This window comes from Labeo rohita, chromosome 25, assembly GCF_022985175.1.
Source record: "Labeo rohita strain BAU-BD-2019 chromosome 25, IGBB_LRoh.1.0, whole genome shotgun sequence".
NCBI classification, from domain to species: Eukaryota; Metazoa; Chordata; class Actinopteri; order Cypriniformes; family Cyprinidae; genus Labeo; species Labeo rohita.
Window position 1 is genome coordinate 29,576,247 of NC_066893.1, and position 17,696 is coordinate 29,593,942.

General features: G+C 34.2%; 1 protein-coding gene and 1 long non-coding RNA gene across 3 annotated transcripts in view; both read right to left on the reverse strand.

The window, feature by feature from the left end:
• Positions 1-57: 57 nt before the first annotated feature.
• LOC127156725 (uncharacterized) lies at positions 58-1,998 on the reverse strand. The gene is made up of 3 exons (XR_007825777.1): positions 1,759-1,998; positions 1,556-1,669; positions 58-1,020 (listed from the first exon to the last, which is right to left on the reverse strand). It is a non-coding gene; the product is annotated as an uncharacterized LOC127156725 (long non-coding RNA).
• Positions 1,999-7,547: 5,549 nt separating this feature from the next.
• The window catches only part of LOC127156723 (uncharacterized), a 31,476-nt gene continuing 21,327 nt past the window's right edge, over positions 7,548-17,696 (reverse strand). Inside the window, exons 1-3 of one of the 2 annotated variants that reach the window (XR_007825775.1) lie at positions 11,711-11,895; positions 11,076-11,189; positions 7,548-9,524 (exon numbers count right to left, since the gene is read on the reverse strand). Coding sequence is in view for 1 of the 2 variants with exons in the window: in XM_051099756.1 (XP_050955713.1) it covers positions 9,409-9,524 (116 nt within the window). In the remaining variant the exon portion in view is untranslated. Of the gene's footprint in view, positions 9,525-11,075; positions 11,190-11,710; positions 11,896-17,696 lie in introns of those variants that run through there. The other variant, XM_051099756.1, reaches the window with a different exon arrangement.

The window sequence follows — 17,696 nt, forward strand, 5'->3', positions numbered from 1 at the left end:
GAAAATAACCAATCGTTTCGCTATATAAGACCCTTCTTCCTCGGCTGGGATCGTTTACAACCGCATTTGTGATTGTTTGAAGCCGCATTTAAACTACATTTTGGAAGTTCAAAATCGGGGCACCATACAACAAAAACAAACCGTAGAAACCAGGAGACAGTAAAAACACACCTTAACATAACGGCGATCAGACAACAAGAGACTGAGGGCATACAACTTATAAAGGGAACCAAACGAGACTAAATACCTAACACACCTGAAACTAATGAGGACACAATGGGAACAGGAACAGGAAAACCAAATATGGGCATAGGAGAACAAAAGGGAAAACTAAGAATAGAAAACAGAAAAACAGAATAGTCCCTGACCCTGACAGTTTAGCTATAGTACATGATTCTTTTGGTACGGGTGAGTTGTTCATTGTGACCTACTGTTTCTAGTTCAGAAATTGCTTCATTTCACATACAATTACAATGAAATGTTAAGAAATAATGTAATATAAAATACCACTGGATCTTTAACTAAAAGGTTAGAAAATACTGTGGCAGATGTGTGCTGAATATTAATTTGTTGCCTTGTTTTGAAGAAATAACTTATAGTTTAAATAAATAATCTTATACATAATACAATTTATACAATATTGGCTTTACAAATTATTGTTCCATGTTTTATTCCTGTATTGTTTCTATTTTTGAGCTTCAGAGCTGATTACTGAAATCAGACTTTTCACAAAATAAAAATAGTCAAGGGCATGTTTGATATAATAAACATAAACAAAAGAAATAGTAATGTACAATATTTGCATGTGAATGTACAGAGACACATGAAAACACAAACTCCATTATATACGTCTGTGTTTTATATTGAGTTGACAGTAAATCAAGAAAATTATATGGGTATTACACTTTATCTGATCAACAGTGTGCATCAAATGCATTTACATGTTCAGAGTTAATTTCTCCATAGATTTAGTCCTGGATATGAATTCACCTTCACATTCATCTTCAGATGAGAGAGATTCTGTGAAACAGAAAAATAAAAGATCAGTCAGAAGCTGAATGAGTTTTGTTGTCATATATGTCTGTCTGTACCTTTAAATGCTTGGAATGAACAATAATTAAAGATCTTTTACTCACTTTACTCACTAAAAAGAACACATTTACAAAAAATATACAGTGCATTTCCCATTGACAGTATGCTGTCACACTGGATATGAGATAAACCACAAAATTAAAGCCATAAAACAAGTGTGAAGCACAAAATTCAAGAAATAGCAAAAAGGTAAACAAGCGAATGTTTGGCTGACATTCAAAACTGTGTAAAACTTTCATTTGATCTGATTTGTGAACTGATGTTCATAACAGATGTAACTGAACAATATTCCTGTTTTTAAAGCACTGCTAGAGAAAACAAGCATTTTATGTACGTTTGATTCACAACTAGTCACTATAAACTTTTTGAGTGACAACTAGCCCCAACCTCATCTGTAATGATGTCTAAGATAAAGGGACCTTTAAAGAAGAAAAACAGATGATTTAAATTCATAAATACATACGTAGACGCATCGGTGGTTCAATCACAATAACATCATTATGTTTAATGCCATGAGAGCCAAGTGTACAATCATGAAACAGAAGCTTGTGATTGCAGTAAAGTCCACAGTGTTTATCTGCGAAAGCAAACAATGACAACATGAGGAAGAGCAAACAACAGCGTATCAACTTTAAAAGAAACAAAACTCTAAAGTGTTTGACTTACATCTGCTGTCTTCAGACAAGAGTTTTCTTTTTAACTCTTCAACTGTGGTGTTTCTGAATTCCTCCTCAGAGTTCGCCACAGACACTTTTATTTAAGTCCCTGTTCGTCTGTCTAAAAAACAGACCTGGAAACTCATTTTAAATTTTCCAGACAGAATCTAAAATGAACTTTGATGAGACCCTGCAGACAAGCGTGTGAATATGACACCGCAGTAATTTCACTCTCACTGTGTTATGACACTCGTTTTGAACAGAAATCAAAGTCTACAAACACATTTTCAGTGGCCTTAAAGGGAAAGTTCACACAGAAATGGACATTTGCTGAAAATGTGCTCAGACGTCCAAGATTAGGTGAGTTTGTTTCTTCATCAGATTTGTAGAAATGTGTCATTCCATCACTGTCTCACCAATGGATGTGAATGGGTGCCGTCAGAATGAGAGTAAAACATTACAATAATCCACAAGTAATCCACTCCAGTCCAGTTAATCATATATGTATATATAATAAATTGTTAATTAAGGCTATTTTGATCAGTTTAAAAAACAAGAAAACAAGATTAAACAATACAGATTTGATTTGCTTGGCATTAGAAGCAAAATGATAAATAAAAGACATCTGATGAACTTCTTTTAATTAATGCCATTTAATTAATGTCATTTTACCCCTGCACAATCAGCTGTGAGATGTATAGAGTATAGTTGTATTGCAAAACATCCCAAAATCTTTTCATGTTTAAAATTAAATTCAGCTCATATGGATTAATTCGATGTTTCTTTAAGCCCCATCTATGCCCGTTCTTATATGCTGCATGTCTAGATTTGTGAATTTAATTGTGCCTGATTTAATTGGAGCCATAAACTAGATGCCATATGACCTTCAGTTTGAGCGATGCTGGATATAAGTTTATGGCAATACGTCAAGTCCACTTGATCTATACTACAATGAAATAATTGATTTCAGAAGAGTAAATCAATCTTTGTCTAGTACAAAAACATCTTGGACAAAGATCTGCTGATTAATCAAAGCAGTCAGTGATGATGCAGTCATGAACACAAACACATGAAATAACCTCCACAGCGCCAGCAAACAGAGAGATTCGGTCCGTCTGCGGTGTTAAAATCAGCTCCTGTAGTGATTCAGGAGGTTTACTCTTTCTGACACCTTTTAAAATGTAAAATCTCACAGTAAAACCCCAGAAAACAACAGCGGCAGTCCCGTCAGTTGTGAAGCCTGAGGAATGAACTGAATCATATTTGAGTGAAAGAGAAACACTGACATCTGCTGCTGACACTCAAACACTGCAGTCTGAGCATTTACACTCGAGGAGAAATGAAAACTCTGCCATCATTTACTCACCTTCAAGTCATGACAAGTTGTATGAGTTTATTCTCTGAAATACAGAAGTTTATCAGACGACACTGACAGCAGCAGCTGTCAAAACTTCAGAAACCACAAAGAAACCCAGGTTAGCAGCGTTTTTTTTTTTTTTTGCATGTTGAAGTGTAATGTATGTCATACATTTAATAAATCATCTAATGCCATTAAATATAAAGACACCCCCTAAAACACACTCAGTGGAGATCAAAATCCAGATGCCTCTGACTAGATTTGAGGAACCTGACATGATTTCTAACACAAACAATACTAGAAATTTTCAAATACCAGTTTTACTGTGCAAAAAAATGAATACTGAAATATTAAATGATTTTTAAACTATGAAATAATACTCTAGATAACAAACTAAAAGCGGCAGTATGTGGCCGCAAATCATTCGTAATGAGTGAGTCATTGAATCATTCAATCGCTTCGTTCAAATGGCTGATTCATTCAGAAATGAATGAAAAGAAGTCCTTATGATGGCTCACTATATTGACTCACTCAATTTGTTCAAAACTGTGGGTTCATTTAGTAAAGAATCACTGCAGTGTGTTGCTACGAGATCCAAGTAGGGATAACTGCAGGCTGGAGCAATGGGCGTGGCGAAAGGTATGGGCGTGCCTAAAGGTAAGGGGAGTGTCAAAAGGTTTCTCATTGGTCAAAGAGCTTCTACGTTGGCCAATCAGCGGTAACCATACTTTTACGAAACATGGCGGCGGTAATGCGTATAGCTGCGAGATGTCGTCGTAATATATTATTTTCTTTCGCACTATATTTTTCAATTTTAGTAATTATTTAACTGTTGTTGACAGACAACAAGCTTGTATCGATGTTCATTTTGTTTTTAAAAGATGTGAAAGACACAAGATGTTTGGAGATTTGCAGCGTCACAGACTTCATCATGAACGTAAGTATATTTAATGATATCCATGTTAATTTTACATTTAAAATGTCATCATGATACGTACGTCAAACATGGTTTGCTTTGTTTATTTTACTATTTGTAATTGTGTCTGTTGTTCTGCTGTTATAGATTTTTTTATTGACCAATGTGACAAATTCAAAAACATGACAGAAGACATAACAGAAAATAGAGGCAAACAACAAACATAACAACTACAACAAAAAAAAAAAAAAAAATACAAAAACAAAGAGAAATGTATAAATACATATAGAATGTGTAGTGCAAACATTTTGCACAGCCTTTCAATATATGAGAGGAGTATGTAAATAGTAATAAAAATAATATTAAAATACATTTGTAATATATACTGTTTCTACTAATAATATTATCCAGTTGTAACACATTTTGTAGATACATTTCTTACAAAATATACATTGTGCACAATTTTACTGTTGTTTGTATTATATTTTTATGACAGGTTGATGTTTCTGCAAAAGACTGCATTCTATGTCCATCATGGAGCAAGTCACACTGGATGGTTTGTGAAGTCATAATTAAAACATTTTTGATGATTCAGTGTGTGTGTGTTTTTTTTTTTTTTTTTTTTTTTTTTTGTAAAAGAAATGCACATGGCAGATACAGTCAAGTGTACAGGTCTTTTACATATAAGTTCAGTAGTTATGTTCAGAAGTACCAGTTGAACAGTTATTTTTCAAATGTTCTCAGCTGCTGTGTGTTGGTTCTGTTCTAAATCATTCAGTGTTTTTCTTTTTCATGTATTTTTTTGTGTCTTGGTGGTTCTTATAGGAATGATGAAGTCTGAAGTGCATTAAATGATATGTTGTCATTTCTGAAGTTGAAAATTTAAATGTGATGCATATTTAAATATAATATTCATAATAATTGTAATAACAGAGACAATGTAAAACTCTTTCCCTTAAAACACATACTGTAGTACTGTTACTACTTAAGATTCAATTACAGTTACCTAATGTTGCTGACCTTTGTGTTTTTGGGTACATTTAATAGGAGGGTTGCTCAGACCATTTTTCCTGGACACTGGACGGAGTTATCCTGTAAAGATCTTCCAGTAAGTTTTTGATTCATCACATATTATTTGGCATATCATTCAATTACATTGTATTTATTTATTTATTGCTTGCCTGCGAACATTACCCGGGGCATTTCAATGCAGCGGTTCTCCATTAACTGTTGTCTTTGTGCTCATGGTGAGTTTATATGAAATTTACACTGACAATCACATCAGTTCTATTAAATTATATAAACTTAAAGTGATAACATTTAGCACTTTGTAAATCTCTCTCCATCTCTCTCTCTTTTTTTTTTTTTTTTTTTTTCAGGTCTCCTTCAAATCACAAAAAAAATTGAAGGTTTGGGCAATCATGGCCTAATTGTTACAGAATCAGACTTATAACCCAAAGATCACAGGTTTGAGTCTCGGTACCGGCAGGGATAGTAGGTGGAGGGAGTGAATGTACAGTGCTCTCTTCCACCTTCAATACCACGACTGAGGTGAGACCCTTGAGCACTGAACCCCCAACTGCTCTCCGGGCACTGCAGCAAAAAAAAAAAAACACCTGCCCACTGCTCCGGGTGTGTGTTCACTACTCACTGCTGTATCTGTGCACACATGGATGGGTTAAATGCAAAGCACAAATTCCAAGTATGGATCTCCATACTTGGCCACACGTTACGTCTTTGGCATTTCTTTCCTTAAAGACACATTAAAATACAGTAGCATAGTAGGCCTACCTATTCAGCTACAGCTCTGCACAGTTAAAAAATGAGGCTGTTTTTTTTTTTTCCTAATAAGAATATTTATTGTTGTCAGCCACTTTAACATTGTAAATATACAGTTTGACCATTAACACTGCACTGTGCTTACCAACAGGTAAATAAACTTAAATAAAGATTAAAAGTTTTGTTGTAAATTCTAATGTAAAATGGTTATGTCATCTATCATTTTATGGTCTAGGTTCACAGACAGGGCTTAGACTAAACCAGGATTAGGCCATAGTTCAATTAGGACAATTAAGTGTTTTTTTTTTTTTGTTTGTTTTTGTTTTTATAATGTGCCTAAAAACACATTACTGGTGTGCATCTTGAGACAAAACAAAGACACTGATATATTTTTAAATCAGTCTTCTTTCTTTCAGTTGAAGCAGCTCAGACTTACATTTTAGTTTTAAGGCTTTAGGCTTAAGGCTTGTCTGTGAAACCAGGGGTATATGTTTTTTTCTTTGATCCAGCTACCATCAGACCAGCTAAAACAGATTGATCTGGATGTTGTGTATGAAGAAGGATACTGGATACTGCGGCATCAGAAAAAAGGGGGTTTTCACAGCGTTTTATTCTGACAGAGTGTTTGATGGCTTCTGTTCTATGGACTGATACTACAGCATGGATGAATAAATTGATGTATTAATGAATTTGGGTGTGATTATTTATTTATTTATTTATTTAGTGTAGACCAAAAAAAAAAAAAAAAAGAAAGAAAAAAAATTGTGTAGACAAGCTAAAACTGAATAAATGTTTTATTAGCTAAAATTGTGTCTATTTGCCAGATTGGTTAATGCAACTTAACAGACGGTTATTAAACAGTATTTATTCTACTGGCTCTTCTAATTCTTCTTCTTCTTATTATTATTATTGTTATATCAACCATATGTTTGTCCTTATCAGGCAAAACATTTTTAGTTTCCATGCACTTTTAACAAAAGTACAGAAAAACTGTAAAGCATGGTTCATAACAATAGAAATTACTGATTCTATAACATTTTTTTCTATCCTGTGTAATCAATACAATGGTAATATATCACTAAAAGATATTTCGAACTTATGAACAGCTTGTGAGTACCCATATACATACAATAATAGTTATAATTTGTTTTTTATTAATTATTTTGATTATGGATGCACTATAAGACCTTTGCAAAGACGCGGTGGTGAAGACGTCAGTAACCTGCGGCCATTCAGAATGAAATTCCGAAGGTACATTCGAAAGTAATATTTTTTAATATCATGATCACTATTTTTACAGTGAAAGAATGGGGATTTGGGTTTATAGAATTGTATTGGAATTGTTATTTAAACAGATTAAAGGGGTTAATAGCGTTTAAGATAACAGCCTGCCTTTATATTAAACGGGAAACTCGCAACCAATTGTAAAGACCTTTCGGCACACCCACTGCTCCAGGCTGCAGCTACCCCCGTCTCACGAGATGCACAACATCTGTGACTGAAACAGAAGTCAGAAAAATGGATGGAAAAAAAAAAAAAACTTTAAAACAATGTATAGCCAAGAGGACAAGGTATGGGAGAAAAAACGTCCAAATGAAAATAAATAAATACAGTGTACCAGAGAAAACCAAAAGTAGCTTTGGGTGAAATGAATAAATGGCATTACTAATAAAGTATATGGTCTTTTAAATAATAATAGATAAAAAGGGCATCATGAAAAACACTGAAATTTTCCAGTTAGCAACACTGTTGATTAATTTATTGATTAATAATACAATTTATTGATTAATAATATAAGGAGTCTACTTATACTCCTGAAAACACAACACACAAGATATAAGCTCAAAGTATTTATCATTTTTGTACAGTTTAATGGTAAGAAAGACCTGGGCTAATTTCTGTCAATTTATATATAACTGTGAAATTTTTATAACAAGCAAAACTTTGAACATTTTACTGTTATGGCTCCGGAAATAAGAATGTAAACATCTCACTGTATGAATATCCAGCATATGTCACATAGCAGCCATGTTCTCACACGATATGTAGTAAATATAAACTATAATTATAAAGCATAAAACTCAGGTAAAAATGGAAACAAACCAATATTTTGACCAAAATTTCAATAAATTGTATATAGAGTAAAACATATAAGTCTGATTTTGAGAAGCTGCCCTAAAAACTTTGTTCAACCATAATTTGTGTATAAAAACAGACATAAAATAATAATATAATATAATGCAAATAGCGATAGTTGTTTTGATGCTAAACCAGCCAACGCGCATGCGCAGTTTCTAACGGCAGCTGTAATGACGCGCGATGACTTTATTAATCAAGGATTGGTTATTTCACGTAGAAGGCGGGGCTTATTCGCCATATTGGGCGTTACACTTTCACCCATTCATAAAAAAATAGGAGTGCACAGTCTTCCTATATAAAGTCTTTGGCGCAAATAACGATAGATGTCTATTCACACTATGTAAAAACAGCAGAATCTTTGCAAAAAAGTTTAAATGGGCTAATAGTTAGAGCTGTTTATACTTATTGCAAATAGTGGCAGACATCTGCACCTCATTATTGTAGTACATTATAAAACTGTATGCAGTAATAACATATTGAGTGTAAATTACCATTTTTATTAAATGGATGCTGCCTTATTGGGACTATAAAGCCCTATTAATGGAGCCCTAAACACTGTTCATATTTTGTTCAAATTTACTACTGTAAAATTCATTATCATGTCGTATGTTCTGATTTCAGGCACTTAAGTAAAAGTAAAATATTTTGTGACACAAGGGTATTTATAACAGGGAATGCTCTTACTGATATGTTATTATATAAAAGCACAATGTTTGTCTTCATAATCTTTCATAATAAACTATTAACTGGCTTCACCTCTGAAACAACTTTTCTTTTCAGTCACTCCATGTCAACTCGCAGTCATTAGAGTATCAGTAGACTGTCTTCTTCATATCTGCTGACACTTTGATGGACATTCTACTGATTATAAGTAACTTATTTTACAAACCCCATCTTAACCAGTCTACTAATATTCTGATGAGTTGACGTAGTTGCAAAGTTACTTATACAATAGAGTCTCTATAGTGTAACCAAATTCTGAACTGCTGGAATATATTCTCTACTAAATGTACATTTACTTTTATTAGCAGACGCTTTTATCTAAAGCGACTTACAAATACAGAAGCGGGAAGTGATTCATCTCAGAGGCATTAACATGAGAAATGCTAGTAATGGAAGTATCAGCCTTCATTGAGATCTTCTGCAGAGACAGTGTGAATCTGTGTTCTCTATGGACGCTGCACTGAAGGGTTGTTATTCTGTTAACTGCTGATTCTTTACATATGTTTTTGGTCTGGTTGAGTCATTTATTGTGCCGTACTGTTTCCTATTTTTCATATTGGTACAAGGTTTCCATTATAAATTCACTTGTGTCATGAAATATTTTATTTTAAAAGCTGAAATCAGAGAAGATTATGTGATAGTGTATTTTATGATAATAAATTTGAATGATATTTTACTGATGAGCTCACAGTATGAACATATGTATGGGATTTATATTATATGATGCTGTACTGGAAAGCACTGAACTACAATATCCAACATGATCCACTGGATTCTGGCTCAGTCTGCTGCATTGGAGCTAATTTTTCCATAGATTCAGTCCTGGGCATTTCTACATCTTCATCTTCAGGTGGAGGAAGACCTGTGAGAAATGATGTGAAGCAACAAGATCTGTCAGAACCTGAATGGTATTTGCCATAAAATAGTCTGTCTGTACCTTTAACATGAATTTTATGAAGGATCAATAATTATCATGTTTTACACAAGCTCACATTTATATTAAGTAAAAGGAAGACTTGTTATGGCTCAGGAAAAAAGGGAAATGTCACTGGATAAACATATAGTAAACTGTCAGCAACATTTAAACAATGATAAAACACAAAACTCAGTAAAAACGTAAACAAACCAGTGTATGACCAACATTCAATGAATTGTTTCAAATCACATTCACAGTAAAACATATGATAACACAGCCTGATTTTGAGAAGTTGGCGTAAAAACTAAAAAACCCAGCTAACAAAAATATATAGACTGTTTTGCTAATTATTTATTATTTATGTTTTTAGAACTTTCAAAACATCCAGTTAAAAAAAAATAAACAATTGCTGTTTATGTGAAGGTTGGCAAAAACATTAAGGGAATGTTCCATATTATCATTTTACAAACATTATGGGAATGGTAGTTTAAATGTTGAACGTTTTGAAAGTTGTAAGTAGTAACAAAAAAAAAAAAAAAGAGCATCCAACTAAAATGTTTAAAGTAGAAGTCCACTTCCAGAACAAAAATGTACAGATAATTTACTAGATGTTCATGTCTTTCTTTCTTCAGTCGTAAAGAAATTATGTTTCTTGAGGAAAACATTCCAGAGTTTTTCTCCATATAATGGACTTCAGTGGTGCCTGCGTGTTTGAACTTCCAAAATGTAGTTTAAATGCAGCTGCAAAGGCTCTAAACGATCCCAGCAGAGGAAGAAGGGTCTTATCTAGTGAAACGATCTGTTATTTTCATTAAAAAAGTACAATTTATATACTTTTTAATGTCAAACATTCGTCTTGTCTTACTCTGTCTGGACTGTTTTTGTTCTGGTTCATGTCAGTTAGTGTATGTGGAAAAACTCCCATCTCATGTTCTCCCTCAACTTCAAAATCATCCTATATCTCTGTTTTACCTTTTTTGTTAAGGGTGTTTGATCTTCTTTGCATGTTCACTTTGTAAACACTGTGTCTGTTCTTCTGCAGTGATGTAGGATGATTCTGAAATGATTTTTGAAGTTGAGGGAGAAAATATGATTGGAGTTTTTCCACATACACTAACTGTCTTGAGTCAGAATACACAGAGTTCAGGGAGAGAAAGACAAGACGAGCGTTTGAGATTAAAAAGTATATAAATTGTATTGTTTTATGAAAATAACCAACCGTTTCGCTAGATAAGACCCTTCTTCCTCAGCTGGGATCGTTTACAGCTGCATTTGTGATTGTTTGAAGCTGCATTTAAACTGCATTTTGGAAGTTCAAAATCGGGGCACCATATCAGTCCATTATATGGAGAAAAATCCTGAAATGTTTTCCTCAAAAAACAATTTCTTTACGACTGAAGAAAGAAGGAACATCTGGGGGTGAGTACATTATATGTGAATCTTTGTTTTGAAAGTGGACTTCTCCTTTAAATCATTTTAAACTCACGTGTTACATACCTCCACCAGGTAGATATTCAACTACATAAATAGTAGATCCATTTTGTATGTTATAAGCACCAACTGTACAACCATCTTGCAGTTGTTTGCCCCCGTAGATTAATCTGATTCCCTCTATGAAAAAACAAACAAACAAAAAAACAGCAATGTAAGATAAAGTAAACCTTAATATAATCAACCTCATTAAGAGGTGAAGATGCATCATTAAGAGTGTTTTCCTATAATTAGCATACATTTTATTACAAATATAATGGTTAAAATATCACTGTAGTAAAATAACAGTTAATATTTGTAAGGGTAAATCCAACAAATGTTACTTGCTAGCATTTAGTGACCCTCTAACACGATCTATTCTAATGATATTCTATCTATACTTTTTATTTTATTTAAAAAAATACAATAAAATTACATATTATTGTTCTTTTGTTGGTTTATATTGCTTCTATTGTCCTCATTTGTAAGTTGCTTTGGATAAAAGCATCTGCTAAATGACTAAATGTAAATGTAGCCCAAATGTTCAGGACCTTTAATGATTTTGATATTGACACATATGATAGCTAATGTTGTTTTTAAATGAATTACACAAACATACATGACGATAACATAGAAACAGAACAACTAAGAGTTTGACTCACGTTCGTTTCCGGGGTCGATTCTTCTTTTCAACTCTAAAACTTCCATGTTCTTCATTTCCTCCGAATTCAAATATATTTTTTTTGTCTTACCGGAACACTCTTTACAAAAAATGTAGCAGCTCATTTTGCATGTGCAAATTTAATGTCGAATTGAAAATGGAGAATGCGCTGCTGCATGCGTTTAGTTTTACTTTCACTATTGTATATAACATTCATGTTGCAATGTGTCCTGCAGGGGGCGACCGTGATCCACTGATGAAGAAACTCATCACTTACCAAAAAAATAAATTAAACGAATTGCACAAAATGACATCACACTGTAGCCCATATTAACACATGGGATTTTGACCGTACGCCTGTGTGGTTTTACTGTGAATATTATGATATGTGATGAATTTTTATGCAGTCATAGTGAATTTTATGCAGAAATCATGATGTTCTAAAAAAATATATATAAATAATAACGTAATATCTTTACTGTAAAGATTAATAGCAAAAACCAATAGTAAACTAATGTAAGTAAATAGCCAACAGTAAATACATGTGTTAAACATGTGCCAGATCGGCTTTGCAGATCACTCCGCTGTGGCGATCCCTGATAAAGGGAGCAAGACGAGGTAGAGAGAGAGTGAGTTAGCATAGTACTTTCTGGTGTGGCATTGTAACTTATCAATAATTTGATATCATAGAAACATCATTTCCAGCAATATATTCTATGTTAAATATACTAGTGACTTAAACACAGCACCATTATCAATGCAAATGTAACAAAAGGAAGCAAACAGAACTTCAGGACGGGTCAAGTCAACAAAATAAACACAATATACTAACTCCAGAAACCAATCTACATAAACTAACAAAAGAAAAACAACAAAACTAAGGACAGAATACTATACCTCCCTGTCGAAACAGGAGAAAAGTCTAAGCAAAATAAATGGCAACCACCCCCTACATGTTCCAACAGAAAAAAAAAAAAAAAAAATCATCTTGACAAAATTCACTCACATGCTTGGATTAAATAGATCTTCTCACAAGAGGATTACAGTTTTTCCTTTTAACATATTACAACAACAAGTTAACCACAAACAGTTAAACAATAGTAACCACACATTAACCATGGTTTTGCTGCACTTACCAAAGTTTAAAGAACAAGAAAAACTCCAATCGTATTTTCTCCCTCAACTTCAAAAATCATTTCATAATCATCCTACATCACTGCAGAAGTACAGACACAGTCTTTATAAAGTGAACATGCAAAGAAGATCAAACACCCTTAACAAAAAAACTAAAACAGTGATATAGGATGATTTTAAAGTTGAGGGAGAACATGAGATGGGAGTTTTTCCACATACACTAACTGACATGAACCGGAACAAAAACAGACCAGACAGAGAAAGACAAGACAAGTGTTTGACATTAAAAAGTATAGAAATTGTATTATTTTTATGAAAATAACTGATTGTTTCGCTAGATAAGACTCTTCTTCCTCGGCTTGGATCGTTTACAACTGCGTTTGGGATCATTTGAAGCCGCATATAAACTACATTTTGGAAGTTCAAGTGGGTGAGTACATTATTTGTAAACTGTTGTTCTGGAAGTGGACTTCTCCTTTAAGTGAGTATCTTGTTGTTTTATCTGTAAATGTGTCAAAACATTTTTTAAAGGAGTAGTTATATTATTGAAACCAGCTTTTATACATTTTGGAAATGTTTTGCTCATCAGACTTTTTGTGGCTATTTTGCAGAAACATGAAGAATAGTTTATTTTCCATGTTTTTATTATCTATGTATGGTCTAAAATGTTCCTAAATTTGTGTCATAACATGAATCAGTGTTCCTGCTTCATATTATGTCATACTGTGTGTGTGAATCAAAATAATGTCAGTGCAACATAAAAATAAATAAATAAATAAATAAATGAACGAATGATTTAAAACAGCAAACAGCAAAAGCTTAACAAAAGCTTAAAAGCTTAAACAAAAGCTTAAAAGATGTGTACCCACCAGGACTTATTTAACATTTAACAACAACAAACCTTGGTTCAGTGCAAAACTCAAACAGCTTCGCCAGGCCAAAGAGGACGCCTACAGGAGTGGGGACAAAGCCTTGTAAAAACAGGCCAAATACACACTGAATAGGGAGATAAGAGTGGCAGAGTTAAACTACTCGGGAAAGCTAAAAAAACAGCTTTAAAGAAATGACTCGAAATCAGTGTGGAACGGCCTGAAAGCCATCACCAGCTACAAGAGCACTGAGGCCAATCAACAACTGGCTGATGACCTGAATGAGTTTTACTGCAGGTTTAAAATACAAAAGACTGGTCTGACACCCTACACCCACCCCGACTATCTTCACATTGATCTTCAACAGATCTCTGGAGCTATGTATAATCCCATCCTGCTTCAAATATTCCACCATCATCCCTGTACCCAAGAAACCAAAAACCACAGGACTTAATGACTACAGACCTGTTGCTTTAACATCTGTGGTCATGAAGTCATTTGAGAGACTGGTGTTGGCCTACTTGAAGGACATTACTGGACCCTTGCTGGACCCCCTGCAGTTTGCTTACCGAGCAAACAGGTCTGTGGATGATGCAGTCAATATGGGACTGCACTACATCCTTCAACATCTGGACAAACCAGGGACCTATGCAAGGATCTTGTTTGTGGACTTCAGCTCTGCTTTCAACACCATTATCCCAGATATCCTTCAGAATAAACGGTCACAGCTCTCTGTACCCACCTCCATCTGTCAGTGGATCACCAGCTTCCTGACAGACAGGCAGCAGCTAGTGAGGCTGGGAAAACTCACATCCGGCACCCGCACCATCAGCACTGGAGCTCCTCAGGGCTGCGTTTTCTCTCCCCACTGCTCTTCTCCGTCTATACAAATGACTGCACCTCTAAAGACTCCTCTGTTAAACTTCTGAAGTTTGCAGATGACCCTACAGTCATCAGTCTCATTCAGGATGGCGACAAATCTGCTTACAGACAGGAGGTTGAGCAGCTGTCTCTGTGGTGCAGTCACAACAACCTGGAGCTCAACACGCTCAAAATTGTAGAGACGACAGTGGACTTCCGGAGGAACACCCCTGCACTCCCCCCTCTCACCATCATGAACAGCACTGTGGCTGCAGTGGACTCATTCAAGTTCCTAGGTACTAACATCTCCCAGGACCTGAAGTGGGACATTCACATTGACTTTATTGTGAAAAAAAGCCCAGCAAAGGTTTTCTTTCTTCGTCAACTGAAAAAAGTTCAATCTACCACAGGCTCTGATGACACAGTTTTACTCAGCTGTTAGAGTCAGTTCTGTGCTCTTCTATAACTGTCTGGTTTGGGGCAGCCAGTAAATCAGATATAAGAAGACTGCAGCGGACTGTTAGGACAGCAGAAATGATCATTAGTGTGCACCTGCCCAACCTTCAGGACTTATACATCTCCAGAGTGAAGAAACGGGCAGGAAACATCATCCAAGACCCTTCTCACCCCGGACACAACCTGTTTGCACTTCTCCCCTCAGGCAGACGCTACAGATCCCTGAGCACTAAAACATCTAGACATAAAAACAGCTTTTTTCCCAAATGCCACCTTAAACAGATAAACATGAATCATTACATGGGTTCTACAATTCATTTCTGTATTTCTTTCTCCATTTCTAATTATTGTCTCTTTCTGTAGTATTATTATGTAAATACTCATGCACATCTCTTATTTATATAGCTGTATATAGAGAAATAATGCAAAAATCTGTGCATAAATCATCTGTTCCAGATTCATACATTATTATTTATTTTTAAGTTTTTATTTTATTTAAATGTTGTATGTATGTATGTATGTATGTATGTACCAGGAGCACCTTAAAAAACCACAACAAATTCCTCGTGTGTTTGCGCACACTTGGCTAATAAAGCTAATTCTGATTCTGATTCTGATTTAGAAGTTGTATGCATGTACACTTTAAACAACAACAACAACAACAACAACAACAACAAAAAAATCACAATTTGTTGAGTCAACTTAAAATAATTTGTTACCCTGCTGCCTTAAAATTTTAAGTTCAGTCAACTCAAAAAAAAAGTTTAGGCAACTTGAAAAGTTGTACTAAGTGACAACGTAGATATTTGAGTTGACTAAACTAAAAATTGGTTTGTTAAACTTAAAAGCTGTGTTTGTTACCCGGCTGCCTTAAAATTGTAAGTTGAATCCATTCAAATATCTAAGTTGTCACTTAGTAAAACTTAACATTTCAAGTTGCCTAAACTTTTTTTTTGAGTTGACAGAACTTAACATTTTAAGGCAGCCAGGGTACGTTTTTTTAAGTTGATTACTCAAAAAGATGAAGTTGCTCCAACTATGTTGTGGCTATGTAACCAATCTACTTCAGTTAAAATCAACACTTGTGCAACTTATTTAACATGTAAATTTAATGAATGAGTAAGATATTGTCACTGGCATTATAGGGCAGTCATTTCTCACAAAATTAGTGTTCTGACCCCCTGATGCATTATAACCCCATTAGTATTGGTTGATTAAGAATGTGAGGAAGGGATTAGGATTAGACAAGCTGGTAGTGGCTTCAATGTGGAGAAATTTGGGTTGGGGGTTAAAATTTGGCTCAACACCTAGCCTGGTAAATTTCAGTTTAGTTTGAGCCAAATCTGGAGTTTAGGCACCATGAAAGTGGCTCGGCTTTTAGCGGTTCATTGCCATAGTAGCTTCTGGAATCAAATCTGATCATTTCGGTAACGATTTTTCTTTTAACTTCTCAACTGTGGTGTTCTTGAATTCCTCCTTTGACTTTGCCACAGAAACTGTCTTATAGGCTTAGTTGTCAAATCTAAAATATAGACTTGATAACCCATTTTAAATGTGCTCCAACCTTTACAAAATGTAATCCAGCAAGAACTGATTCAGCAAGCTTGCATGTGATGCTGGTTAGTTTCAATTTCATTTGCATTCCATTAGTGACTGTTCCTCATTCAGCGTCCTTTGTACTCAAAACATCCAGTTATTTTCATATTTATTTTGCTCTGTTGCATCTGTGAAACCATTAAATGATAATGTCAATTATTTTAAGTTTGATAGAACCTTTAATTTTCTCAGTAGAGCAAAAACTTAAAATCATAATCCACACTAAAGATAAAACACAGTCATTTTTAAATGTACATTGTTATTGTTATAAAACAGTTGTTATTTTTGTTTCGTTTTGCATACAAAAAGTATTCTTGTAGCTTCATGAAATTACAGTTGAACCACTGATGTCACTATTTTACTATTTTTCTCCTTACTAAATTTCTTGAATGTTTCAGTTGATTTGCTGTCTATGAAGGGTCAGGAAGCTCTTGAATTTCATTAAAAATGTCTTAATTTGTAAAATTGTGATTTAAAGAAGAACAAAGTTCAAGTTTGGAACGACATGAGGGTGAGTAATTAATTACAGAATTTTCATTTTTCTGTGAATTATCCCTTTAACCCGCAGGAGAGAGAGAGAGAGAGAGAGAGAGAGAGAGAGAAAATAAAAAAAATCAACCCATGGCAGCAGTTTAAAAGTAGCCTTAATTATGAAGAAAAACTGTGGACAACCCTGGATGAAAGTGTGAACCAAATAGTTGGGTGTTACCAATTTGTGCAATTAAGGGGAACTTTTATATTTTGTTCTGATTTATTATGACAAGTTCAATAATAATAATTATAAATAAATAATAATAATAATTAAAATAAAATACTGAAAAGTTGTAATTGTAAATTTAAATGTATAAAACTGATAGTTCTGGTCCTTGATTCCGATTAGTTGAGCTGCGTTCTAAGCTGTTGTAAATTACTCTACAAACACACACCTTTGTTTACGTTTGTGTGTTGCTCGTCAACCACTTTGTTGCAACCACAACCGTTTCTGAGGAACTACATTGTTTGGCGGAAGAATAATGTTTTTATTAATATCATTACATTTTGTTTGCTCCGTTTTATTTTGTGAAACCTCGC